General features: G+C 39.3%; 1 protein-coding gene across 1 annotated transcript in view; it reads left to right on the top strand.

Annotated features, from left to right (window-relative positions):
• The first annotated feature begins 4,433 nt into the window (after positions 1-4,433).
• cntn3a.2 (contactin 3a, tandem duplicate 2) overlaps positions 4,434-22,813 on the top strand; it is a 47,876-nt gene continuing 29,496 nt past the window's right edge. Inside the window, exons 1-8 of the mRNA XM_037684251.1 lie at positions 4,434-4,488; positions 5,695-5,830; positions 17,088-17,263; positions 18,669-18,764; positions 18,863-19,066; positions 19,846-19,948; positions 20,248-20,432; positions 21,771-21,907. Coding sequence (XP_037540179.1) covers positions 4,434-4,488; positions 5,695-5,830; positions 17,088-17,263; positions 18,669-18,764; positions 18,863-19,066; positions 19,846-19,948; positions 20,248-20,432; positions 21,771-21,907 — 1,092 coding nt within the window. The remainder of the gene's footprint in view (positions 4,489-5,694; positions 5,831-17,087; positions 17,264-18,668; positions 18,765-18,862; positions 19,067-19,845; positions 19,949-20,247; positions 20,433-21,770; positions 21,908-22,813) is intronic.

Here is a 22,813-nt window from a genome sequence, read left to right as displayed (position 1 = left end):
AGCTACACAATGTTCTGTGCTTTTATTTTTTATTTTAAAGTGTATACATTCAATGTGCATGTGTTGTGCTGTACACCAAATGAACTCCTGTACAGGCACTTTGAGAGAGGCTCTGCAATTTTGTTGCACTTCAGACAAAAACAAATAAAGCTTTATTCATTCATTCATTCATTTAGGCTAAATAATTTGTTCATGCCTGATAAATGACCACTTCCTAGGCCTACAGATGTGTATATATAATTTTACATAATGTTACTTTAATAATTTGATTTGCTTAAACCATATTGTTCATTGTCCTGCTTATATTCACTGTGCAAGGGTAATAATAAAAGCATTCTTATTCTGATATTTGTCAATAAAAATGTTTCAAACTAAACAAATAAGTGTTGTAGTTAATTATCTGTTTTTATTACTTTTTTATTTATGTTATATACACAATAACCTTAATTTTTATGTACATCTTAAGTGTATAATAATCATCTTGAGACATTGTTTGTACAAAGATGTAACTCCCAAAAAAAGCCATCCTCCCCACATCATTCCGAGTATATTCAATATGACAATGATAACATATCAACTCAAATTAGACATCATTTAAGGGTAATGTGACAATGTATAAGAACAGAAAAGAAAAGCACGTAACAAATAGATAAGTAAAATTAAAATTTAATAATAGCAATAATAAGTAATTTAAAAGTAACTAAAATATATTTTTTAAGTATCCTCGTTACTTCTCTCATCAAGGGGTATATGAAGTAATTCAGAAATGGGCTCCAGGTCACTGAGAATTGTTGTGTGGCCTATTTTAGTCTATATCTAATATTTTCTAATTTCAGAAAATACATGATGTCCCTTATTCATTTGGTCAAACTGGGTGTGTTGAAGGAGATCAGATGAACAAGTGCTGGCTTAACTGGGAAAATAATTGTCTAGATTTGTATTTCAGGTTTGAAGAGTTTCTTTATGAGTATACATAAAAGGTATATTACATTGGTGTTACTGAAGGAATATTTAGGGAAAAAACATTTATTCAAGTCTTTCTTTAAGTAGAAGTCTAACTGTTCCCCAGAAGAACATCATATTGATTCTGACTCTGAGCATATTTACCTTTAAATGTATAATTTTTTACGCTTGTGCAGTTCTAAATACCACTGTCCTCTTGCATGGTCTCTGCTGTAAAACTGCAATAGATGCGCCTAATGAAGTGGAACAAATGTGTCCTTGGAAATCATCAGCTCCACCTGAATCATGACTATTCCTGTATTTTTTATTTAGAAGATGAATTTTGTCTGCCTTTTTTTTTATATAGATCTTGCGGGTTCTAAGTCCACACAGAGCAGAAAGGATGACTAAAGCTTCCCGACCAGGTTGGCTGACAGAAAGACCCGCAGCAGTTTTGCGCTTTGACGCAGAGGGGCGCAGTTGCCTGACTCTCCAGGTGCGTCTGTCTCCCTCCCTCCCCCTTCCCATCCCATCTCTGCTGCTGCTTCTGGCTGCATCCCTCTCCTCCTCCTCCTCCTCCTCCTCCTCCTCCTTCTTCTTCTTCTTTTTTTTTTTTTTTTTCACGGGGAGAGCCGACTTGATGCGCATAATAAATCATCTCCGCCAGAAGAAGCCCAGTTTCGGACGCACGCTTGTTGGCTGTTGGGAGCATGAACAGAAGCGAAAGTCGAGCCTAACGCAGAAAGAGGAGGGGTGTTTTTTAAATGTGACTCGTTTCTGCAAACAACGTGGGTGCGTTTGTGTGAGTGTGTGCGTGTTTTTTTTTTTTTTTTTTTTTTTTTTTTGCGGGGAGTGGAGGAGAAGAGGCAGAATATGAAACGCATGTGCTTCCGACTCGTGCGTCCTCCGCTCTCTGTGACTGGACTCGGGCTCACCTGTATGCACGACCTTGTATCTGTCACCGAATTGTTCCTAACGAGATTTCCGTGGAGGATCAGTCCGTCTTTTTATTCTGAGGGCTGATTATTATTATTATTTATTTTATTTTATTTTATTACTCTCGCTGCTCTCCAGATACCTCGGGATAAGGAGGTAAGACAAACCATCATCCTAACAATAACAGAGCATGCAGATGATTGTCTGATCGTTTCAAAGGGGGAAATATTCTCCAAGCTCACGTGTCGGCCTGATTTTGCAGTTCAGAACTGGCCCATTTCTGTGCCTGATGAGGAATTGTTTGTTTTAGACTGGATGTGCCCTCCTAGCTGCAGCCTGCTGCCTCCACACTGAGCAGGAAGCGGGTACAAATTCAACAAACATCCTTTTTTCTTGAGCATTTCTTCTGTTTGTGTCTCCTTTTGTTGTCAAAGTGATGTAGGGATGCAGTTATAACCACATGCTGGTATTTTAGCCTGTGGCAGCTCCTGGTGAGGTGCCACGCTCACTGCAGCCCGGCTTCCCATCATTGTGAATTATATGAACCCACAGGACATCAAGCAATAGATTGGATTGTAGTGGATCAGCCCCAGGTGGATTTGAATGTCTGGATGCACCGTGGGGGAGAAATCAATCAGTGATGCTCGTTCAGAAATATTTAAAGGCTGAACCACTTTTAGGGAACCTTGAATACAGTAGCCACTGGGAATGGAGAGGGAGAAAGGTGCTGACACACATTTACACACAGCACATTTTACCTCGCAACATTTCTCAGGTAATGGCACTCTCGTGTGCCACAATGTCCGCTTGAATACCTCTGATGCATGCAGCTCAGGCCTTTAGACAAAGTGTGCTCCCACTCTTCCAGCTGAGTGTTTGTTCAAGCAGCATGTCGCTCGGACATTATGACGAGGGTTCTGTTTGCATGTTGTCTCATTTGACCACGTATTGGTTCACGATTGCACCTTTCGGATGGAGAGAGTGATTCAGTTTCCTCTCCACCTTCTATCCTCATTATCCAGGAGCACAAATTGTGAATATGTGTGTCTACACGTGGGTGGTTTGGCCACCTGTGTGCTTACATGAAAAAGTGTGAACGGTTTTATATAAATGTAACAAAAACAGAGCAATGCATTTGTAAATGATTGGGGTTTTTTTTTTTTGTTTGTTTGTTTTTTGCTGGTGCCATTCCTTGGAAAAGCCCATTACGTATTTAAACCATAACGTGCAGCGTCGACAGGAGTATAATATATACCAACTGCACCCTCTCCACCACCAATCCTGAGTCCTGAGGTGCCAGCGGTTGGCACACTGTAGGCCTATTACTGAGGTAGAAGGCATGCAGGATTCTTCTGGAGCGCAAGCGTGCCAAACCAATTTTGCAGTCTTTGGAAGGGGAAGAAAAAGAGGCCGAGCAAACATGAAAGGTAGAGGAGAAAATACTGGCTGAGACCCCACATGTCCGATTTGACATCCAGGCAGCTGACAAACAACTAGGTTTTCTATAAGTAGTGCTCTGAACCAGGCTCGCCTCAGGATCAGGCCACAAATGAGCCGCACATCGTGGCTTAAATGTCTCCTAAATGGAAAGTGTGTGCATGTGTGTGTGGACGCTGGCTATAATACTGCATGGTTCGAGAGCAAAGTTAGTGTGTAGGTGTGTGTGGGTTGTGTGACATTCAGCAGATGGATGTTATTATCCGTCCCTGGCCTATCTTGAACACCTCTTGAGGAAATTCCGTGTGCGTTTCCTTTTGCAGACAAGCCTATTCATGCGCACGGCTTCACACAGGTGCAAGCTAATGTACTCAAATCTGCATACGCTCCACACATGCTGCACTGCTCACTTTAACTGCTGCGTTATTGCCTGTTTCTCCATTGTGTGTATGTTTGACATTTCATAATTGCATCATTACTTGCTCAGTGCATCGCAATTTGCAACACATGCTTTGAGCAGACAGACTCTTGCCCTTGATTATGGACCTGAGTGGAATGGGTTCCTTATCAGGCTGTCTTGATTTCACCCCAGCATGTGGGGAGACACATGCTGCTGTGGGTGAATCTAATTGATTGCATGGCACCCAATTTCCAGGTCCAAGTCTCCTTCAGGCAGCCAGAGAGTGGATGCAGCCAAATGAAGGATGAGCCGAGGCATTGGTTGTTCCTCTAATAGACTGGCATGGACTCACCCCCCCACCCCACCCCTCATATGCCACTGGTATCACTCTCAGACATCTCCGAGGGCAAGTTGGCCTCAATACATGGCACAAAGAAGCATTGTCACTGTTAGAATGGCCTGAAGTTAGGCGCATCTGGTACCAAACTGTCCTTCCAGTTTATCAGATGTATATTTCTGCAACCAAACAATTTAAGTACTTGCCCCATCGTTTTTTGTTTTTTCCCCCTTAAAGGCATTTATAGGACATAATGCATTAAACTGTTGAGGTATTTAACTTCAAAAATCCTTGTTTCAACAGGTCACCCTCCTTTCACTCTGAGAAGTGCCGTTTCAAAGCTTATTGGATGAAAGTCTCATTTATTCCTGGCTGCCAAAGATGACGCTGCCATGGAAACTGCTTCTGTTACTATCAATCATCAGCCGTCTGACAGGTAAAGCACCTTTTTATATAAAGTAATGATTTTTTTTTTTTTTTTACCACGTTCGGACGTTCAGTTTTGCAGGACGGTGGGGGAAGAGATGTCAGGGATGATAGGAGGCCCTAGTTTAAAGGAGCACTCCTCACTATTGACTTTCATTCACAAAGCAGACACAATGCTCTCCATCTTCTTCGTTCTTCTACTGAGATTAGAACCTGATGATGAGATATGATGCTTTTATTCTATAATCTTTTCCGTGGCAAAAGCATTGTGCAAAATGCTTTTCCGTCCATCATAAAAAAAAATGTATTTGTTCATACAATTCACAGTGTTTTCTATTCAACAAGAACAAACAGGATGAGTTACTCCTCTGGGTGCAACACAAGATGTGCCGAATCTTTGAGAACGGTCTGGGAGTTCTTTTTACACCATTGATATAAAGAACATACTTTCTAGTCCTTCATTCCTGGGTGATTTGTTTAGGATTAAAACATAAAGATATGTCCTGTGTTTTCAGTTAACAAACATCTTCATCAGGCCTTCTTGTGGCACTGTTTTCATTAAAAAAACCATGGAATAATAAATGTCAGACTCCATCAAAAATGAAAAAAATGGACGGTTTCTCTTCAGTCCAAGAAGTCACAAACAAACTGGAGTTCCACAAGTACCACACTCCCATAGTGGGGAAAAAAAAAAAAAAAAAAAAAAACTGTTTTCTGGTGATAACAGAAACTCCAGTTTGTTTGTGGCTTCTCAGACTGAAGAAGTCCTTTGGATGAAGGATGAAACAGCTCAGCAAAAAAACAAACAAAAAAAATTCCGGATGACCTGACTGAACATCGTTTGATTTGTACCTGGATTAATGAGCATGAACTTTGGTGTTTTGAACCATTTGGGCATGACTACCTCTGAGGAGTTGACGAGGGAGAGGGCAGGCCCCAGAAACCATCTTATCAGCAACAAAATGTTTTTTTTTTTTTTTTTTCCCCACTATGGGAGTGTGGTATTTGTGGGACTTCAGCTTGTTTGTGGCTTCTTGGACTGAAGAAGTCCTTTGGATGAAGGATGAAATGTCTCAGGGAGGAAAAAGAAACCATCCAGATGAACTGACTGAACATTGTTGGATTTGTTCCTGGATTATTGAGCATGAACTGATGGTGTCCATCAAAAATATTTTTTTCTTGTTTTATTCTAAGGAAGTGAATGTTTCTCTGACAGATTGTACGGACAGCGGATCTTACCATGGACCGAGGTGGAGGATGGAACCGGGGGACTTGTTCATCCCCGTCGACTCCATCGAGGAAGAAGCTACCTTGACATGTGACGCTAAAGGAATACCTCCTCCTCAATACAGGTAAGAGGAATTTCACATAAACGTGTTGAAATCTGGTTATCAGACTAGTTTTTCATCATAAAAGGAAAAAACTCTTTATGTGTCATCATTTATTGAATGAATTAGCATCATGGTTAGTTCAAAAGGATCTTTCTCCACGTTTGATCACCTCCATGAGTGAAATTATTTCATTTTTATGTTATTTTTGCTGTGTGTCGAAATTTTGAGGTGCACAGTTTCAAGTTTTTGAATGAACTTTTAACGAACAAGGCTGATTAAAACTCAAAATTTAAAAAGTTATTTCTCAGTAAATGTTTTTTTTTTTAATTATTTTCTGGCACTGTTTTATTTATTTTTTTCTCTTTTGAACACATGTTGATGTGCATAAAAGCATTTGGAAAAAGTTCAAATAAGTTTTTAACTCGTTGTGTGGCCAACAAAATGAACTAAAAAGAAAAATGCTGAAATAATGTTGCTGTTTTTTTTAAACTCCCAAGTGTTTTTGTCTATCTTGAAGACTTTTGATGGGAAGATGAAACATGATGAAAATACAAATTTGCAGATGAAAATATCTTCAGACGTACTCATTATGTCACAAATATGACTGATCACCGCTTTGGGCAAATAAGCATGAATAATTTTTACTGGCATGCATGAATAAACATGAATTTATCTAAATGAAATAAGGTGATGAAGATACACAACTGCTTTGATTTGTTGTTTCCTCCTCAAAGTTTTGTTTAGTGCAAACAGAAATGTTGTCAACAGAGGATGTTCTTGAATGTAAAGAAAGTGATCAACAAAGTGCACAAAGATTGCATCATTATTACCTGTCGCCAAGCAACGGCAGATGATCATGTAATTCCCTCTGTCTGTGCATACATTTGTGGTGTCTGTTAGCAAAATATCTCCTGGACCACTGAACAGATTTTGATGAAAGACCCAGACAGTAATCACTGAATGCACATCTACAATTGATTAATTTTTGGATTCAGCAAAATTCAAGTTGGCTGTCACAGCTAATCAACTTTAGGAAACACAAAATTACCTGTTATTAAGTCAACTGTACATAAATGAATCTAAAATTTTGTGTGATAGTAGCTGAGCATCATCTCCAACATATACTCTAAGCACTAACAAATCAGTTGAGATCTTGATTTAAAACTGAGGCATTAACTGTTTGAGTCAACTCTGCCTGTCTGTTAGCAAAATATCCAGTGAACCACTGAACAGATTGTGATGAAAGATCCAGAATGTAATCACTGAATGTACATCTACAACTGATTAACTTTTGGATTAAACAAAATTGAAGATGGCTGCCACAGCTAATCATATTTAAGAAACACAAAAATACCAGTAAATAAGTCAAGTCAACTGTACATAAACAAATCTAAATTTCAGTGTGGTAGTAGCTGAGAGTCCTCTCCAACATATGCTCTGAGCAATAACAGATCAGTTGAAATCTTAATTTAAAACTGAAGCATTAATGACTGTCTGCATGTTAGCAAAATATCCAGTGAACCACTGAACCATTATTTTAGAGAGAATTTTATGAACGTGCTTTTCAACCTGAATTGGACTCAACCCAATTCAAGATGATCGCTGCAACCTTGGCAGACATAGCTATAGCCAAACTAAGCCAATTAAGCTAAAGTTTGGTGTAGTAGTAGCTGAGAGTCATCCTCAACATATAATCTGAGTGCAAACAAGTTGTGAAATCTTTGCTTCAGTCATTGGCATGCAAGATGGCAGGCAATATACATTCCATAAAGGACTGCAAGTTTTAATTTCTTAATGAAAATATTTTCACGTTTCACATGAATTAACTTATTCTTTCTACGGCTTGAAGGATCACGCGAGAATAAAACAACTGCTTTTGCATTCCAAGTTTTGTGAATTGGTATCTGTCTGTGTTCAAGTTAATCAATGTATAAAATGCACAGTCAAGTATGAATCGAAACTATTTTTACGCTGCTTGAAATAAAAAAAGTTATGCAAATCAGACCATAAACGACTCTGGAACAATCACAGAATATCAGCAAGAGTAAATGTGGAAAATATAATCTACGTGCTTCTGAAGTTGTTTTCTGTTTTTTTTTTTGTTTTTTTTTTAACAAGGACTTTTACATAATTAGCATAATAAGTTAACTAAAAATATCACAATGCAAGTTATCTCTATTTCTCTGTTTTTTAAAAAAATTCAAATTACACTTGTTTTAAGATCATATCATGTTTATACACTATACTATGTTTAGTTGTGCAAAGTGAGTACAGTAGTCCCTCGCTACTGCGCAGTTCGTTTTTCATGGACTCGCTACTGCGTGGTTTTTCTAAATAAGCTTGCACATCACACACAATTGGCTGATTGACGGATGAGCCGCACGATGGGCATGGAATTTTTTATTTAAAATAAATTATGTAGCACCTGCTGCACCTGTATGCAGCCCACAGCTTGCAGGAGAAGCTTCCTCCTGCAGCGTCATATCTCCACTCTGCAGAGGAGAAGTGGGCGTGGCCAAGAGCGCTGGCAGATGGCCGAGTGCAACAGAAGGCAGAGAGCTGAAATCATGACATGCTGTGCTCTTTTAGAGCGTTTAGAGTTTAGAAACGTTGTTTAGAATATTGCAAGAGTGTGAGAAGTGTTTAAAACACCTTTATATATATATACTAAAATAAATTACTACTTACTACTTGTACTACTATTCCTACTTTGCGGTTTTTCACTTATCGCGGGGCTTCAGGGTATGGACCCCATGTGATAAACGAGGGACTACTGTATCGCAAATATGTAAAGCAATGATTAAGAGAACAACTTTAAATTAAACAAACACCTAAAGGTTAATTTGAGACATTTTCTTTCCACTAATCCGAAAGAAGGTATGCTATGAACACAAGATGTGTTCACATATCAAAACTGAGAGAATGATTCTGCTTTCTACCTTAGAATATTTAAAAAAACGTTTGTTTGAAACTTCCCACGCAGGCAAAGTCACTTTTGGTCATTCAGTGAGCAGAACTAAGGATTACTAATTGCAAGGCTATAATTTTCTTGTGGAAAAGATGTGCGCTTTCTCCTCCATTCATTTTGTCCTAATTAAATTGAAATGCGTACGGACACTCCGAGCAGTGGTGTCATTATGGCTTTACTGACTCATATTGACTAACACACCACCAATCTACCTCTCCTCTCACTGGAGAGTTTCTTTCTCAGAGACACACGTGTAGCATCTTAATGACCGTCTCTTTTTGTGAAACACCATGAGAACGATGCAGGTTGCTAGACACCAGTCGGCACCATTGATTACAATTACCTTGAGCGTTCAGCGTTTACCACGGCGCAGCCAGGACACCTGAGCTAGTGGTTGTGGAAAAACGTGTACACTCATTATTTCAGGCTTTTTGCCACCTAATACCAGGTACTTCCATGTCCTGATTAAAGGTGCGATGAGAATGTTTGACTCGGTGTCTCGTCAGACTGGCTGTTCAGGGCTCCGCATGCCCCTACCACCTCTCCGGCTTTGCTCTTGAAGTGTAAATGGGCTCCCATTGCTCTCTCGGCCCTTCTTCTCCTTTCCTTTTTTTTATTTTTTACCTCCTCCTGACACTTCTGTCACTCTCATAAATATGTCTTTTATACTGTGCACACACAGTAGCAGCATAAGAAGGCATAAGAGCCAAAAAGCAACTTCTTTCTCGTCTGTTGATGCAAAAACCCGCTGAGTTGCTTGAAAATCCATACAAAAGGCAACTTTATGTAACATTTATGATTGTCGCCCACTGCTTTAGGTGAAGCGGTGACAAAGTTTTTGCCTGTACTTGTGTGTACATGTGTGTTACTTTGTACAATTAGCAAAGTATCTCATGAATTACTTAATGGATTTTTATTAAACTGGCTCAAATACTCATTTGATGCACAATTGGTTAATTTTTTCATTTAGTCCCAATAAAGATGTCTGCCACAACTAACCAACTTTAACAAACACAAACATGGTGATAACCCAGACAAAAGGTTTGGCAGCTCAATCATCCAGGTATAAATCACAAAATAGGGTTAAATCATGTCATCTGGACAAGTTTCTTTAAGGGAGAAACATTTCTTCTTCCATCCAAAAGACTTGATCAGTCTGAGGCCTGCCAACCCAGATATGTCTTATAAATAGCACCTCCTTGATGTGTTTCAAGCCAGCCCTCTGTGGAATCCAAATAAACTTGCTTTACATGCAAAAAACGGACAATCCATCCAAAACAATCAATCATCATGTACAACTTTCATATGTTTTAGGCCAGATGGCCAACTTGCTACTCACAGAAACAGCCTGAGGACACCTGTGTAAAGCTGGTTTCTTTGGATTCCACAGAGAGCTGGTTGAAACACAAGGAGGTGCTATTTATAAGACAGATCTGGGTTGGCAGGCCTCAGACTGATGAAGTCTTTCGGATGAAAGACAAAACGTTTCTCCCCAAAAAACAAACATCCATATGAAATGATTGAACCCTTTTTTTGTGATAACCCAGACAGTTTTAAAGATATTGAGCTCAAACTGAGAGTGGTACTTGCTGAGAGTTATACCCAACACATTCTCTGAGCACTAACTGATCAAGCAAGATCTATGTTTCAAACGTTTTTATTATTATTAGAGTCAACCCTGTCTGTTTGTTAGCAAAATGTATGTTATTAATCTGTGGATGGAAATAAATGAAACTCTGGGAAAGTAATTATTGGGTGTGTCTCGACAAATTTTTACATTTTGGAGGCAACCCAGTTCAAGATGGCCATTGCAACCACCTGACTTTAAGAAACACAAAATGGCTATAAGTTAGTCCATTTTAAAATGTGCTAAAATTGAGTAGTTATTGTTGAGTCATTCACAATATATACACCAAGTGCTACTCATTTTGTCAGATATTTGTATAAAAGGTTAGCATTAACTGTTGAAGTCAGCTTCATTTGTCTGTTAGCAAAATATCTCATGAACCACTGAATAGATCTTGAAAAAGCACAGCTGCCAAAAGAAAAGCTTTGCAGAGAGTGGTGAAGGCTGTACAGAAGACCACTGGATTCAGAATCCCTGCCTGCAGGAAGAGGACCACCTGCATCATGAAGGACCCCACTCACCCAGCACACACACGTTTTGCCCCCGCTCCCCTCAGAAAGGAGGTTGAAGAGCATTAAGTGTAGAACCACTAGACTGAGGAACAGCTTCTACCCTGAAGCTGTTAGACTCATGAATCCCTAATCAGGATTATCACTGTGGAAAAAAACAATCACTGTAATGCCACTTTGATTGGTGATATGTGCTGCTGATTATCCATGCTGCTGATCTCATGCTGCTAATTATTTCAGGCTGTTGTATTCATTCATACTCATCTGCTCACACAGACTCATGTTCGTGCTGCTGTTGCTCGGCATATTGTTTTGCATTATTAGTATTTAGCGTATTTTTTAGTTTATATCTTTGATCCTTATTACTGTTTCTTTTTACAATTTATATTTTTGCTATTGTTGAATGTAGCTGGGACCCGGTGTACACAATTTCGTTCCACCTCATGTACCACATGTGATGCGAATGATAATAAAACCTACTTCAACTTGAAGTCTCATAAACCACTGAATAAACCTTAAGAAAATTCTCAGCAAGTTATCATTGGATGCATGAGAACTGATTATTTTTTGGATTTAATCAAATTCAAGATGGCCACCTCAAATAACCAACATTAGCTAACAAAATAATGTCTATAAGTCAGTCTAATTTACAAATATTGAGCTAAAGTATGGTATGGTAGTAGCTGAGAGTCATTCACAACACATATTCTGAGCATGACTTCTCAAGATATCACTAAGTTTGTGCAAACCATTATTTTTGAGGTAAAGCAGCGAGTGATATGCATTCCTTCAAGGATTGCTAGGCCTTGAATTTAACTTGAGATTCAAATCCTGTACATTGAACAGAAAGACCCACTCAGAAACCTTGTTTGTCAGTGTCCAAATGGTTCAACAGTATATCTTAATGAAAGCAACAAAGAAATCTAAAGCAGAGTGATTTATTTCTTTCCTGTTACCAATCAATGAGGGTAGCGCGGAGCAGCAGAGGCTCTTCAGAGCAGGTTAAGAGGAGGGGAAAGTTGTGGCTGAAGGTTAAAAAGCTGACTGAGTTGACTCAGACACCTCTGCTCCTCGACACTTCTCACTGATCCACTCAGTTCTTCAGGTGTTTACTGCACAGCCTCATCGAATCAAATCAGCACCAGAGGAAGTGTAGCTGATATCCTGCGCTCATCTGCGTTCAGGGACACGAATCTTTTAGAAATTACTTTAAATTTTTAACTTGAAATTTTGGGGAAAGTTTGTCACAATGTCCTCCCCGCTCCTGTCATTTCCACTTAAGCATATAAAAGAAGATTGTTGCTGATGGATAGAAGCAGTTTTTTTTTTTATGCTGAGTAAAAAAAAAAAAGAAATGATGGGACCTTCTTGAAACATGACCTGTCCTTGAATCTATCGCCTCTCAGTTTTAAACAGGAGGAAAGAAGGATTTTCTTGTGGAATAATGAGACTTGTTTTAATCAATGTATTAACCTGTCGCCTTTAAGAGTTCATTCAGGTGCCCCGTTTATTAGATTTTTTTTAACCCTTCTGTGCAAATATTTTTGTTTCACACTCTCATGCCTGAAAATTGTGGGAAAGATGGAACAGATGGTGCAAATGAGTAGAAATGGCCTCCTTTGTTCGATCAGCTTGCTGTTACTTCTTATCTAGTGCTAATGTTTGGCCCTAATGATAAGTCAAAGGTGGAATAATGTCACATTATGTTAATCGAATGTGACAGAGGATGTGATTATAGTCAGACTGATGAGAGCATCGGAAATCTTCTCCTTGCCTTGAATAGCAGAGAGCGTCTTTGTGTGTGATGCTGTAAGATTAAAATTTAATGATCCCAGTGGGGGGAATGAGCTAGCTGCAGCAGGAAGTGGTGTCAAAGGTAAATAAAGAACAGCAGAATGAAAAAGTAAACAAAAAATATGTTCACATGTTGTTGTTTTTTCTTCCCTTTTTTAATAAATCAAAAAGTTGCAGACCATTCGTCAAAAGTTAACATTGACATTTAGAAACACCAGTGAGCAATTTTCATAGTAAAAGTTAAATGATGGTAGCAAAAGTCCAATTGAATAACTGATTAAAATGTGTACATTTTATTGAATTATTGAATTTAAACTGTACAATCAGTTGGTGCTCAGATTAAGTGCTGCAAATGACATACAGCTACAAACTCACCGGGTCCACTTAACATTTGAAAAATGATCTAAGGTAAAGACACTTTTGTCTTTGCTAAGCTTGATTACCTGTGGTGGATATCATAAATGGAGCGCTAAAAGTGACACCAAAGTACAGTAGTCCCTCGATTATCGCGGAGGTTATGTTCCACACACCCCCGCAATAGGTGAAAAACCGTGAAGTAGGAATGCTATATTTATTTAAGGCTTTAGAAACCCTTCCCACACTCTTGCAATGTTCTAAACTCTTAAACCTATGTCATTTTAACAACATACATATAGTATATGTACTGTACAGCAGCTACTGCAAAATTTGATATGGTACTCACCAGCCTTGGTTTGGTTCTAGTTGTGTTCTGATCGGCTCTCTGCAGCCGTTGAGCATCAGATGCTTTTGGAGAGAGACGGATTTTCAGACACCCAACACAAAACCACACAATGGTCTCGATCGAGTCCAAATAATCCAGCAGAATCTGGATGAAAAAACTCTGTGTGTGCTCTGGAGACGAAACCGGACCTCCAAGCAATGCCTGCCCACTTGAGAGACTTCCTGGGCTGCAAGCAGCACTCAGATTGACCGATGAGGCTGGACGTAGTCCTGGTCCAATTCCAGTTGGTTCTGATTGGATCTCTGCATCCACTGAGCGCCCAAGTCACTATGAATAAGGACCGAATGTTTTAGTCAGGTTCAAATCAGATCAAAAACTTTCCCTCCATTTCGGCAGAAAGCAGCGGCCAGAAGCACTGTTGGCTTCTGGGTAGTGTAGTCCTTTTGATTGGCCTTACAGTGAAGGCTTATTGAAAGAAAACTACAAAATGGCGGCACCAGTCCAAAGTAATTTTTTTCATTAACATTTTATTCCTTACCGTCCCAAACACGTGAGTAATATTAAAGTTGACAATCGTTGAAAAACCGCGAAAGGGCGAGTCCGCGAAAGTCGAACCGCGACGTAGTGAGGGTCTACTGTAGATGTACATCCAAGACTCAGATCCTATCCTGCCTGCTGCTTCTGTTCAACCGAACCAACTGGTCTGTTGTAATAAGGCACATCACAACTCAGGTTCGTATTGCTGACAGTAAAACTCAGAGGGCACGTTCTGTGTTTAGAGTAATTTAGGACTGGGATGGTGATCTGGCAGAGCAGACTTTTCCCAGTGAGCCAAAGCATTTTGGGACTCGTACAGCGGGTTTGAATAAACAGCGGCTCCTCAGACAGGGACCGCGGCTCATTGGTTTATATTATTTACTGTGTTAAAGTGCTCTCCCATGGGATGCGTGCACAGCTCAGTGTGCACGCAGAAACAAGGCAGCGAGAGAGAAGCAAACCCACAGACATTCTGCCTCCTCTGACTTTCTCTCTGACTGATTACAGCATATGTAGGAGCCAAAATAACAGAACAAGCTTATTTTTAAATGAAATAAATGCTTATTTATGACACTGTGCTTAAAAAAAATGGAGATTTTTATCACAGCACAGCCTTATTCATTTGAAGCTAAATGCTGATGAGTAATAATGAGCAGCTTTTCAGTCACCATTTTAGAACTGCAATAATGGAAGAAACAGAAAAATACGAGAACCAGAGCAGCTTTGTTTGGTTTTACTGACAAACATGAGCACACAGAAAATGTAAGGGGCTAGTTTGCACAAAGCAGATTGTAAAAACAATGTGATGATGCTACAAATATGCTAACGAGTGTGAGACATCACCCAGAGCTATTTATTGGCTGGTTTTGTAGCAGACCGTACATAGCTTTGGTTACTACAAGTCAAATTTAAAGCAGCTTTTGTCAAGTGCGCTAGAATCGCAGACATATTTGCTGATAGCGGATGCGAGAACCTCAAGATCCTCGATATGCGAGATCCTCTTTTTCTTATTATGTGCCTTGTTTTGTTAACTGATTGTCAATTCGTAAGTCATCCAGATGGGAAAAAAAAAGGCAAGAGGATCAGTTGAACCTGTAATTCCTCAAAACTGGATTGAAATGCACGAAAAATTGAGCAATAACGCAAACCTAATCTAAAATATGTGCTTTCTGGCATGCTGATATTATAGCTGCCTTTGAACAGACTGAAAAGTGGGCAGGAAAAGGTGTTGTCATGATACTTGATATTTGCCTTTCCATAATTTTAGCAGTTAAAAACATGTGAAACATGTTGAGCAGTCAGTGTTATCTTACTCTCAAAGGTTTAATTGTATTTCTAGTAATCAGAACTGTTGTCATTTCCACAAAAAAGTATTTTACTGTTCCCGGTTTCACTGTTTCTCCCTCAGTCTGTTTTGCTGGCTGGTTGTTGTTTTCCTCCTTTAGCTGGAAGTAAAATAAAAGTAAAAAGCTTCTAAAGTACTGCGCATATCTACAGATGAAAACCACGAAGTTGGACAATTTAAACAGATTTCCATGCATTTGTTGGCACTTGGGGTTTGCTGCTGGACTCGCACTAGATCATAATGGTCAGAGAAATCATCTTGCTAAGCTTAAGGCTATCCACCTGTAACTAAAACCCACAAAGTCAAACCAGCCATGCGTTCACTGGCAGATACCGTATTAATGCTAGTCACAAAGGGGATCTTCTATGAGCAGATTGATTCAACTTAAAAGGCATTATTGATCTGACAGGTCAAATCTCACTGATAATAGATGGTGATAAATGTCTCATCTAATCGTATGCTGCATCTTTTCTCGACTCTTTTATTTTGACAGCTGTGCTGAGCAGATCATGAAGCACATCAGGTTATGAATTTTAATTTTTTTTTTTGAGAGATGAGATGAAAGATTCACCCTTAACCCAACTGAGAAAAGAGAATGCCTGAAAAGGTTTTTACAATGCAGCACTGCAAATATAAAAACTAGGGCTGAACGATTTTGGAAAATATTCTAATTATTTTTTTTTACCTCAATATTGCGATTTAATATGTGATTATTTTTCAATGTCGTCTTCTCATGCATTTTTCATTGAACACAAGCAATAAATCTGTTTCAGTTGCAAAAAACTCAGTTTTAGCTCTGCTGCAACTGTTTCTGCATTTTTTTTATATAGCTCCGGGATAGTAACGTCTAAAATGTGTGCGCGAGGGCATTCTGTACCGCTTATTCATTGTGTTTACCAAAGCTGTAAACCCAGGCTTGGTCACTAAATTAATGGGCATCATGTCTTTTGCTATGAACTCCATTATTGCTCAAGTTATTTCTGTCAGCTTCTGTTGGGCCTGACGCCATTGTGCAACCGGTTAAAGTGCAGTGATGACTTCTCCCACTCCCTGTTCTGCTTTGCTCCGCTCACTTGCAAGTCACATAACCAGATCACATGACCAGATCACGTGACCAGTCAAATTGCAGCCTTTGCAATTAGAAAATCTCGTTTTATCATATCATAATATTATATCAAATGCAATTAATTGTTCAGCCTTAATAAAAACATATACAGTATATAGATAGGAAAAGGACAGATGTGGTCCTATAATTATATTCCCAGCATTGATTGAAGGAGTGCATATCACCTGCTGACTTTGATGCCAGAGTTTTAAACTAAGATCATTTTATGTTAAGAAATGATGGAGTTATAGCCAGTTTGGTAAACACTGAAAAAAAAGCTATGCTTGATCTCTTGTGATTTGGCAAGATATCACATTCAGAGTATTTGTTTTAAACGACTCTCATCTATTATCACATCAAATTTTAGCTCTTGTCTTCAAAACTGACTGAGTAAAAGTCAGTTTTGTGTTGGTTAAAGTCAACTAGCTGTGCTATATTGTGTGACTTGTTTGGAGTCTTTTTCCAGTTAAATTAAAAATCAAACCTGATTATGACTAAATTTCCTGTTCAATTTAAGATACAACTCTTTTTAGTTTATTGACACCAGCGTGAGTGATGATGCTCATTATCCTCCATCAAGTAGCATAGTGACATGTAGTTTTCATTCATGTCTTGTCAAATCACCTTGTCTGATAAAAAGAGATGGACAGAACGATTTGCCAGCAACTGATGGTGTCTTTGCCCTCACAGATGGTCACTAAATGGGACTCTAATAAATCTGGGCCTGGATCGGCGGCGGCGTCTGTCTGGGGGCAACCTCATTATAAGCAATCTGGATCGCTACCAGGATGTAGGGATGTACCAGTGTATGGCCTACAACACTGTAGGAGCTATCCTGAGCAGGAGAGCGAGTCTACTGTTTGCCTGTAAGTTTTATTCAATTTTGTATTTGTCTTTTTTCTACAAAAATTAAAGCTTCTTTTATGAGACTGCACATAATGACACTGCACACCAAATTAGTAGGATGATAGCGGCAGCATTCATCATTGTTGACGTGAGTCGACTTTGAATGTTAGGCAACACCAACACAGTGCTGGATAAACCCAAGAGCAATGCTAATGAAGGAAAACTATTTTGCAGCCCTTTTTGATTTTAACATTTAAGCCCGAAATGCTTCACTGCCTCCATGAAGCTGTCGAAACAACAGCGATTTGACCTGTTCTCAGCTTACATGTCAAATGTTAAATGTGTTTTTACTGAGAAACTGAGCATTCTGACCTTATCATTCTTTTTGTGCACATTTTTCCAAGACAAGGTGCAAATTAACTAAAATTAAGCCTCGGGAAAAAATAAAAAAATTCTAACATGAAGCTGCGTATTACACCCCGGTTTCACAAAAAAAAAAAAAAAAAGTGACAAGAGATGCCAAATGTCAAGTGCTCAAAGACGTGGCAATAACTATAATTAATCTGGAGGTTTTTTTGCCAAGAGATATTTGAAAATATGTTATTTGAGCTTCAAGGACAGATTACATTTTTCACTAAAGTCACCGGTATGGTGGAGGAAGATTAGTGGCATGGGGTGCTGTCAGTAAAGATGAGCTCTTCAGACCTTTGATTCTCCTTAGATTGATTAAAAATCACCTCCAAAATGTGCTGCCAGTTTCTGGAATGTATTTTTATGCAGGGGTGCAGCAAAATGAACGCAGCTTTCAGTAACACCATTGACTGTACGTCTATAGACCATGTACGCAACTCCAACATTAGCAAATTATATCGTTTTTTCCTAAATTCTAACATTTTAGTTTGCTTTCAAGAGATTTACACCTGGGAATACCTATAAAAATAAAACTGCAAACCAAAAAACACAAACTATTTACTTTGTGGCATTTTTTGAGCGCACTGCCAACACGTAAACGAGCGGAGAAAAACTATAATTTTGTTCTTTCAGTCGCCTAATTGTATTCATGCATATATTCCCCTGAGCAAGACAAAATCCACTTTTCTGTTGTTAAACATTCAGGTTTGAGTCCTAATGACATTTTGAATAGCCTGAGAGCATTGTATTTGCTGAAAAATAATTCACTTTAGATGAATATAATTTGCCTAATATTTGTGCATGCAGGGTAGAAATCATGTCCAATAGTCTGTTCAGGTCTTGGGTCAGTTTCTTCCTTCCAGGAGTTGCAGAAGTAAAATTCTCATTACAGTTTTCTTACCGTCTCATGTCTGGATCTTTCTGACACCTGCTTTCACACACAGTTCTGCTGCACTTCCTTTGTATATGTAAAATCCAGGGGTGGTCTCTCTGTTCTTTCATTACTTTCTCCAGACTTGGATCATTTCAAAGTTCACACCAGAAGCGCTGTGTCAGTCCGCGAGGGACAAGGAGTGGTGTTACTGTGTGGCACTCCTACTTCCTCTGGAGGTAGAACACGCCTGCTTTCATGTGGACTCACACAAAATGATCGACAAACAAAATCCCTTACCCTTTTTTAATGAACTTCATCCTATTGTGTCTTTTAGACCTTACGTATGCGTGGATCTTCAACGAGTATCCATACTTTGTTCAGCAAGACAATCGGCGTTTCGTCTCCCAGCAGACGGGAAACCTTTACATTGCAAAGGTGGAGCGCTCGGATGTGGGTAACTACACTTGTGTAGTGATGAACAGCATCACGAAGGGCAAGGTTCACAGCTCACCAACGTCCCTCATTCTCAGGACGGACGGTAAGGCATGACAAGATGCTTTTTAGTCTTGTTTTATGGGCTCCTTTTTTAAGGTCATTGTTATCAGCAGATTAGCATGAATGCTTTTTGGCCTGTTGTGCCTCACTGATTTTGAGTCACTGAGTGCTAATGGAGAGCAAACAAAGCACCTAAATCTCCCCTTTGCTGACTTGGCTTTCTTATAATTTGCATTCACTTTAAAAGCTTTTCCTTCTGCTTTCCTTTGAATTCTTCAGCTCGTTCTCTCAGGTCTTGTTGTTCTGTTCTCTGTTATGCTTTCATAGAAAGACTGAATAAAGATTGCCTTGAATGAATTAAACATGAGTCATACGTCACTGGACCATTACACTGAGTGTTCTGGTGGCTCAACCAGTTAGTTTCCACTCAGTGTACTGTACATGTAGCTGCATAAATTTAAATCCCATTGCATCACTGTCTGATCGTGATCTTCACTGCCTTCCGTGAATACTGATACAAACAATAAAACTGCCCACTCAAGCTTTGAAATAATAGATAAAAAGCCACAGACTGGAAAAAGGAAGACATTAATCCCCCCCCCCCCCCCCCCCGCAGCTATTTAAATAATTCCTCACTATTATTTCACAACTTCCTGGTGATATTACAATTAAGTGAGGCACTACTATGAGAGTGTGTTTGCTTGTGTGTTCTTTTTATTTCTGCTCTGTTGGTTGTATGGAGTCATTGTTTGGTCACAGTACCAGCCATACAACTTGTGATGCATAATAAATGAAAGAGGTTCTTGCATTTGCTCTTTGTAGGAGTGATGGGTGAATATGAGCCGAAAATAGAAGTTAATTTCCCTGACAATGTACCTGCTGCGAAAGGATCAACAGTTACTCTGGAGTGTTTCGCCCTTGGGAAGTAAGCTGAATTTCCTACCCCCAAAAAATTTAATTTCTCTGCGTCTATTATTCCAGGTGAAAGCCCTTTGGATTTCTTCATAGTACAGTTGCTCTGGCAATTATGTTTCTCAGTGTGTGGAATAAACTCTTGCAGAATTTTTTTATGTGTTTGGATTGGGTTTAGTCTCAGCCATTCATCCAGAAAATATACACAGAGTAGGTTTTTATACTTCATCAAACACTTCTTTATTGCCGGATTGTTACAGACGCCTGCAGCCTGAGCGACGTGTTCAGGTTGGCTTTCTCTGTTTCTTGCAGCCCAGTCCCAGAGATCACCTGGAGGAGAGCCAACGGAGTCCCGTTTCCCAGCAAAGTTAAAATGAAGTACTCAAATGCTGTTCTGGAGATCCCCAGCTTCCAGCAGGACGACACAGGAGGGTACGAGTGTGTGGCTGAGAACAAGATGGGCAAGAACACGGCTGCTGGTCGACTGGCTTTTTATGGTACTCCACTTTTATAGCAAAATGCAACTGGTACTGATGGGAATTTTAAAAGACAGAAAGTAAATTAGAATAAAGTTTAAAAAAATTGCAGAATTTTTCTAACTCTGCAAAAATCAAGGCACTTAGTTATGCATTGATCATCAGTGTTGGGATTGTTTGAAATTCTTCACTGTTTTTATGTCAGCCCAAGGTTGTTTGACTTGATCAAGAATTTTTGAAAGAATCATACTTTTGGAAAAACATATATACATAAGATAAGATAAGATAAGATAAGATAAGACAGAACTTTATTGATCCCGCAGGAAATTGTTGTGCCATAGTTTCAGTACAAAGGAACATACACAAGGGTGTTCTCACTCTTTATTTATTTACCATTTTTATTTATTTATTGCTAATGGTAACAAAATAGATTTTGTTCTGATAGGCATTTGTTTACAAAAATAGATTTGATAGAAATATTTTTAGGCCTTTTCAAATACTTGTGGACCATTGACAATTAGATTGAGTCTATTTGAAGACTATTTTTGAGTTTTTATTGTTGTTTTTAAAAAGACAAGACTGAAACAAGCATATGCGTTGTATGACTCAGCACTCAAATGGATGAAGGTACTTTTTCCTAGAATTGAACGTCAGTAACAACAAATTTATTTTTGGTAACTTTATTGACTGCTGAAGGCAAAGCAGGCTGTTCTCTGTTTGAAATGCATCAAACTAATCATGTAAGTCATCATGTGTATTAGGTCACGAACCTTAGAAGACAAAAATAGACGATGTCATCTTGGAGTCTAAGAATGTATTTTTTGGACCTTTGCTCCCTTGAGCTGCAGTGTTTTTCTTTGAAAATAATAAAAGAAAGGAAAATGACACCCATGACATTGGAACTGGCAGATTGCACAGTGCCTGCAAAGGGAACTATACTTATTATGAGGGCAGCATTTTTTCCCCATGAAAAAATCCTGAAAAGTTGAGAAAATGTCATGCAGGAAGTTGTGTGCAGGGGTAATGATTTTTTTACACACTCATCTAAGGTGACAGGTGAGATTCAGGTGGGCGGTGATTTTAGGTGCCTTTTTCCCCACCAGCAAAGCTTTCCACTTTGTGATTCAGTGTTTAATGGTAGTCTCGTGTTGCCACAGGCTCGCGACACATTTAGGCAATGAAAAATTCAATCTTCTCCCATCCGTGCCTGTAAAGACAAACCCTTCTGCTTGAGCTGCCAATCTATGGTTTCTTTGAACTATTTAAGATGAAGCATATTCAGTGACATAATGTTGCTTGCTTGAAATCTGTCCTGTAGGCTCTGGTGAGATTTTTCACGAGGGTTTTTTGTGTCCTCAGCCAAGCCTCAGTGGATCCAGACCATGAAGGACACAGCCCTGGCCATAGAGGAGAGACTCTACTGGGAATGCCGAGCGAATGGCAAGCCCAAACCGTCCTACACTTGGCTGAAGAACGGCCAGCAACTCCTCTCCGAGGTAACTTCCTGCCACCTACAAGTGTTTCATGCAGACCTCCTAATCTTTAGCACATTGTTGCATTTAGACGAGCCAGGTATAAAACATGTTGTTTTCCTGAGTGCAATTTAGAGAAGGATGAGAAGAGAGAGTAAACATCTTGCAGAGGTGAGCCAGTGATGAGACATGGATTTAACCATCGCTGGTTCTGCTACCCCTTAGCAGATTACACAGCCATATAGAGTGGATTGCTCTGATTCCCAAGAGACTGCTCCATTTCATTTGAATAAAGTCTAGGATTGTTTTTTATTATTCATGGTGAATGTTTGAGCTCCTTGAGCTCTAGGAACAATGTGCTTAATATACTGTGAAATATACTATACAGAGCCACACACCTTCTCTAAACCACTAGAGAAATGCTTATTGTCCTGCATATTTTAGGATCAGAAGCTTTCAGCTTGGTTGATTCTTACTGGGCTCTGAAAGGGGTTTTTTTTTTTTTTTTTTTCAGCAATACTTTATACAACTTGGAGCAAAGCTTACTGTTTTACAGCAGACTTGGCATACTAAGATAAGATAGGACTTTATTGATCCCACAGGAAATTGATGACCAGTGTTTTGTCAAAAACAACAAAAAAAAACATTTCTAAATGTCATTCTTGATTTAGGGGCAGCACGGTGGCGCAGCTGGTAGAGCTGCTGCCTCTCAGCGAGCAGGTCCCTGGTTCAAACCCCGGTCCAGGGGCCTTTCTGGGTGGAGTTTGCATGTTCTCTCCGTGCATGCGTGGGTTTTCTCCGGGTACTCCGGTTTCCTCCCACAGTCCAAAAACATGCATGTTAGGCTGATTGGTAACTCTAAATTGTCCCTAGGTGTGAGTGAGAGAGTGAATGGTTGTTTGTCTCGTTTGTCTCTATGTGGCCCTGTGA

This window comes from Nematolebias whitei, chromosome 11 (genome assembly GCF_014905685.2).
Source record: "Nematolebias whitei isolate Nwh7 chromosome 11, NemWhi1, whole genome shotgun sequence".
Taxonomy (NCBI): Eukaryota; Metazoa; Chordata; class Actinopteri; order Cyprinodontiformes; family Rivulidae; genus Nematolebias; species Nematolebias whitei.
Note: the sequence above shows the minus strand (reverse complement) of the source record. Positions and strands in the feature narration are given on the sequence as shown.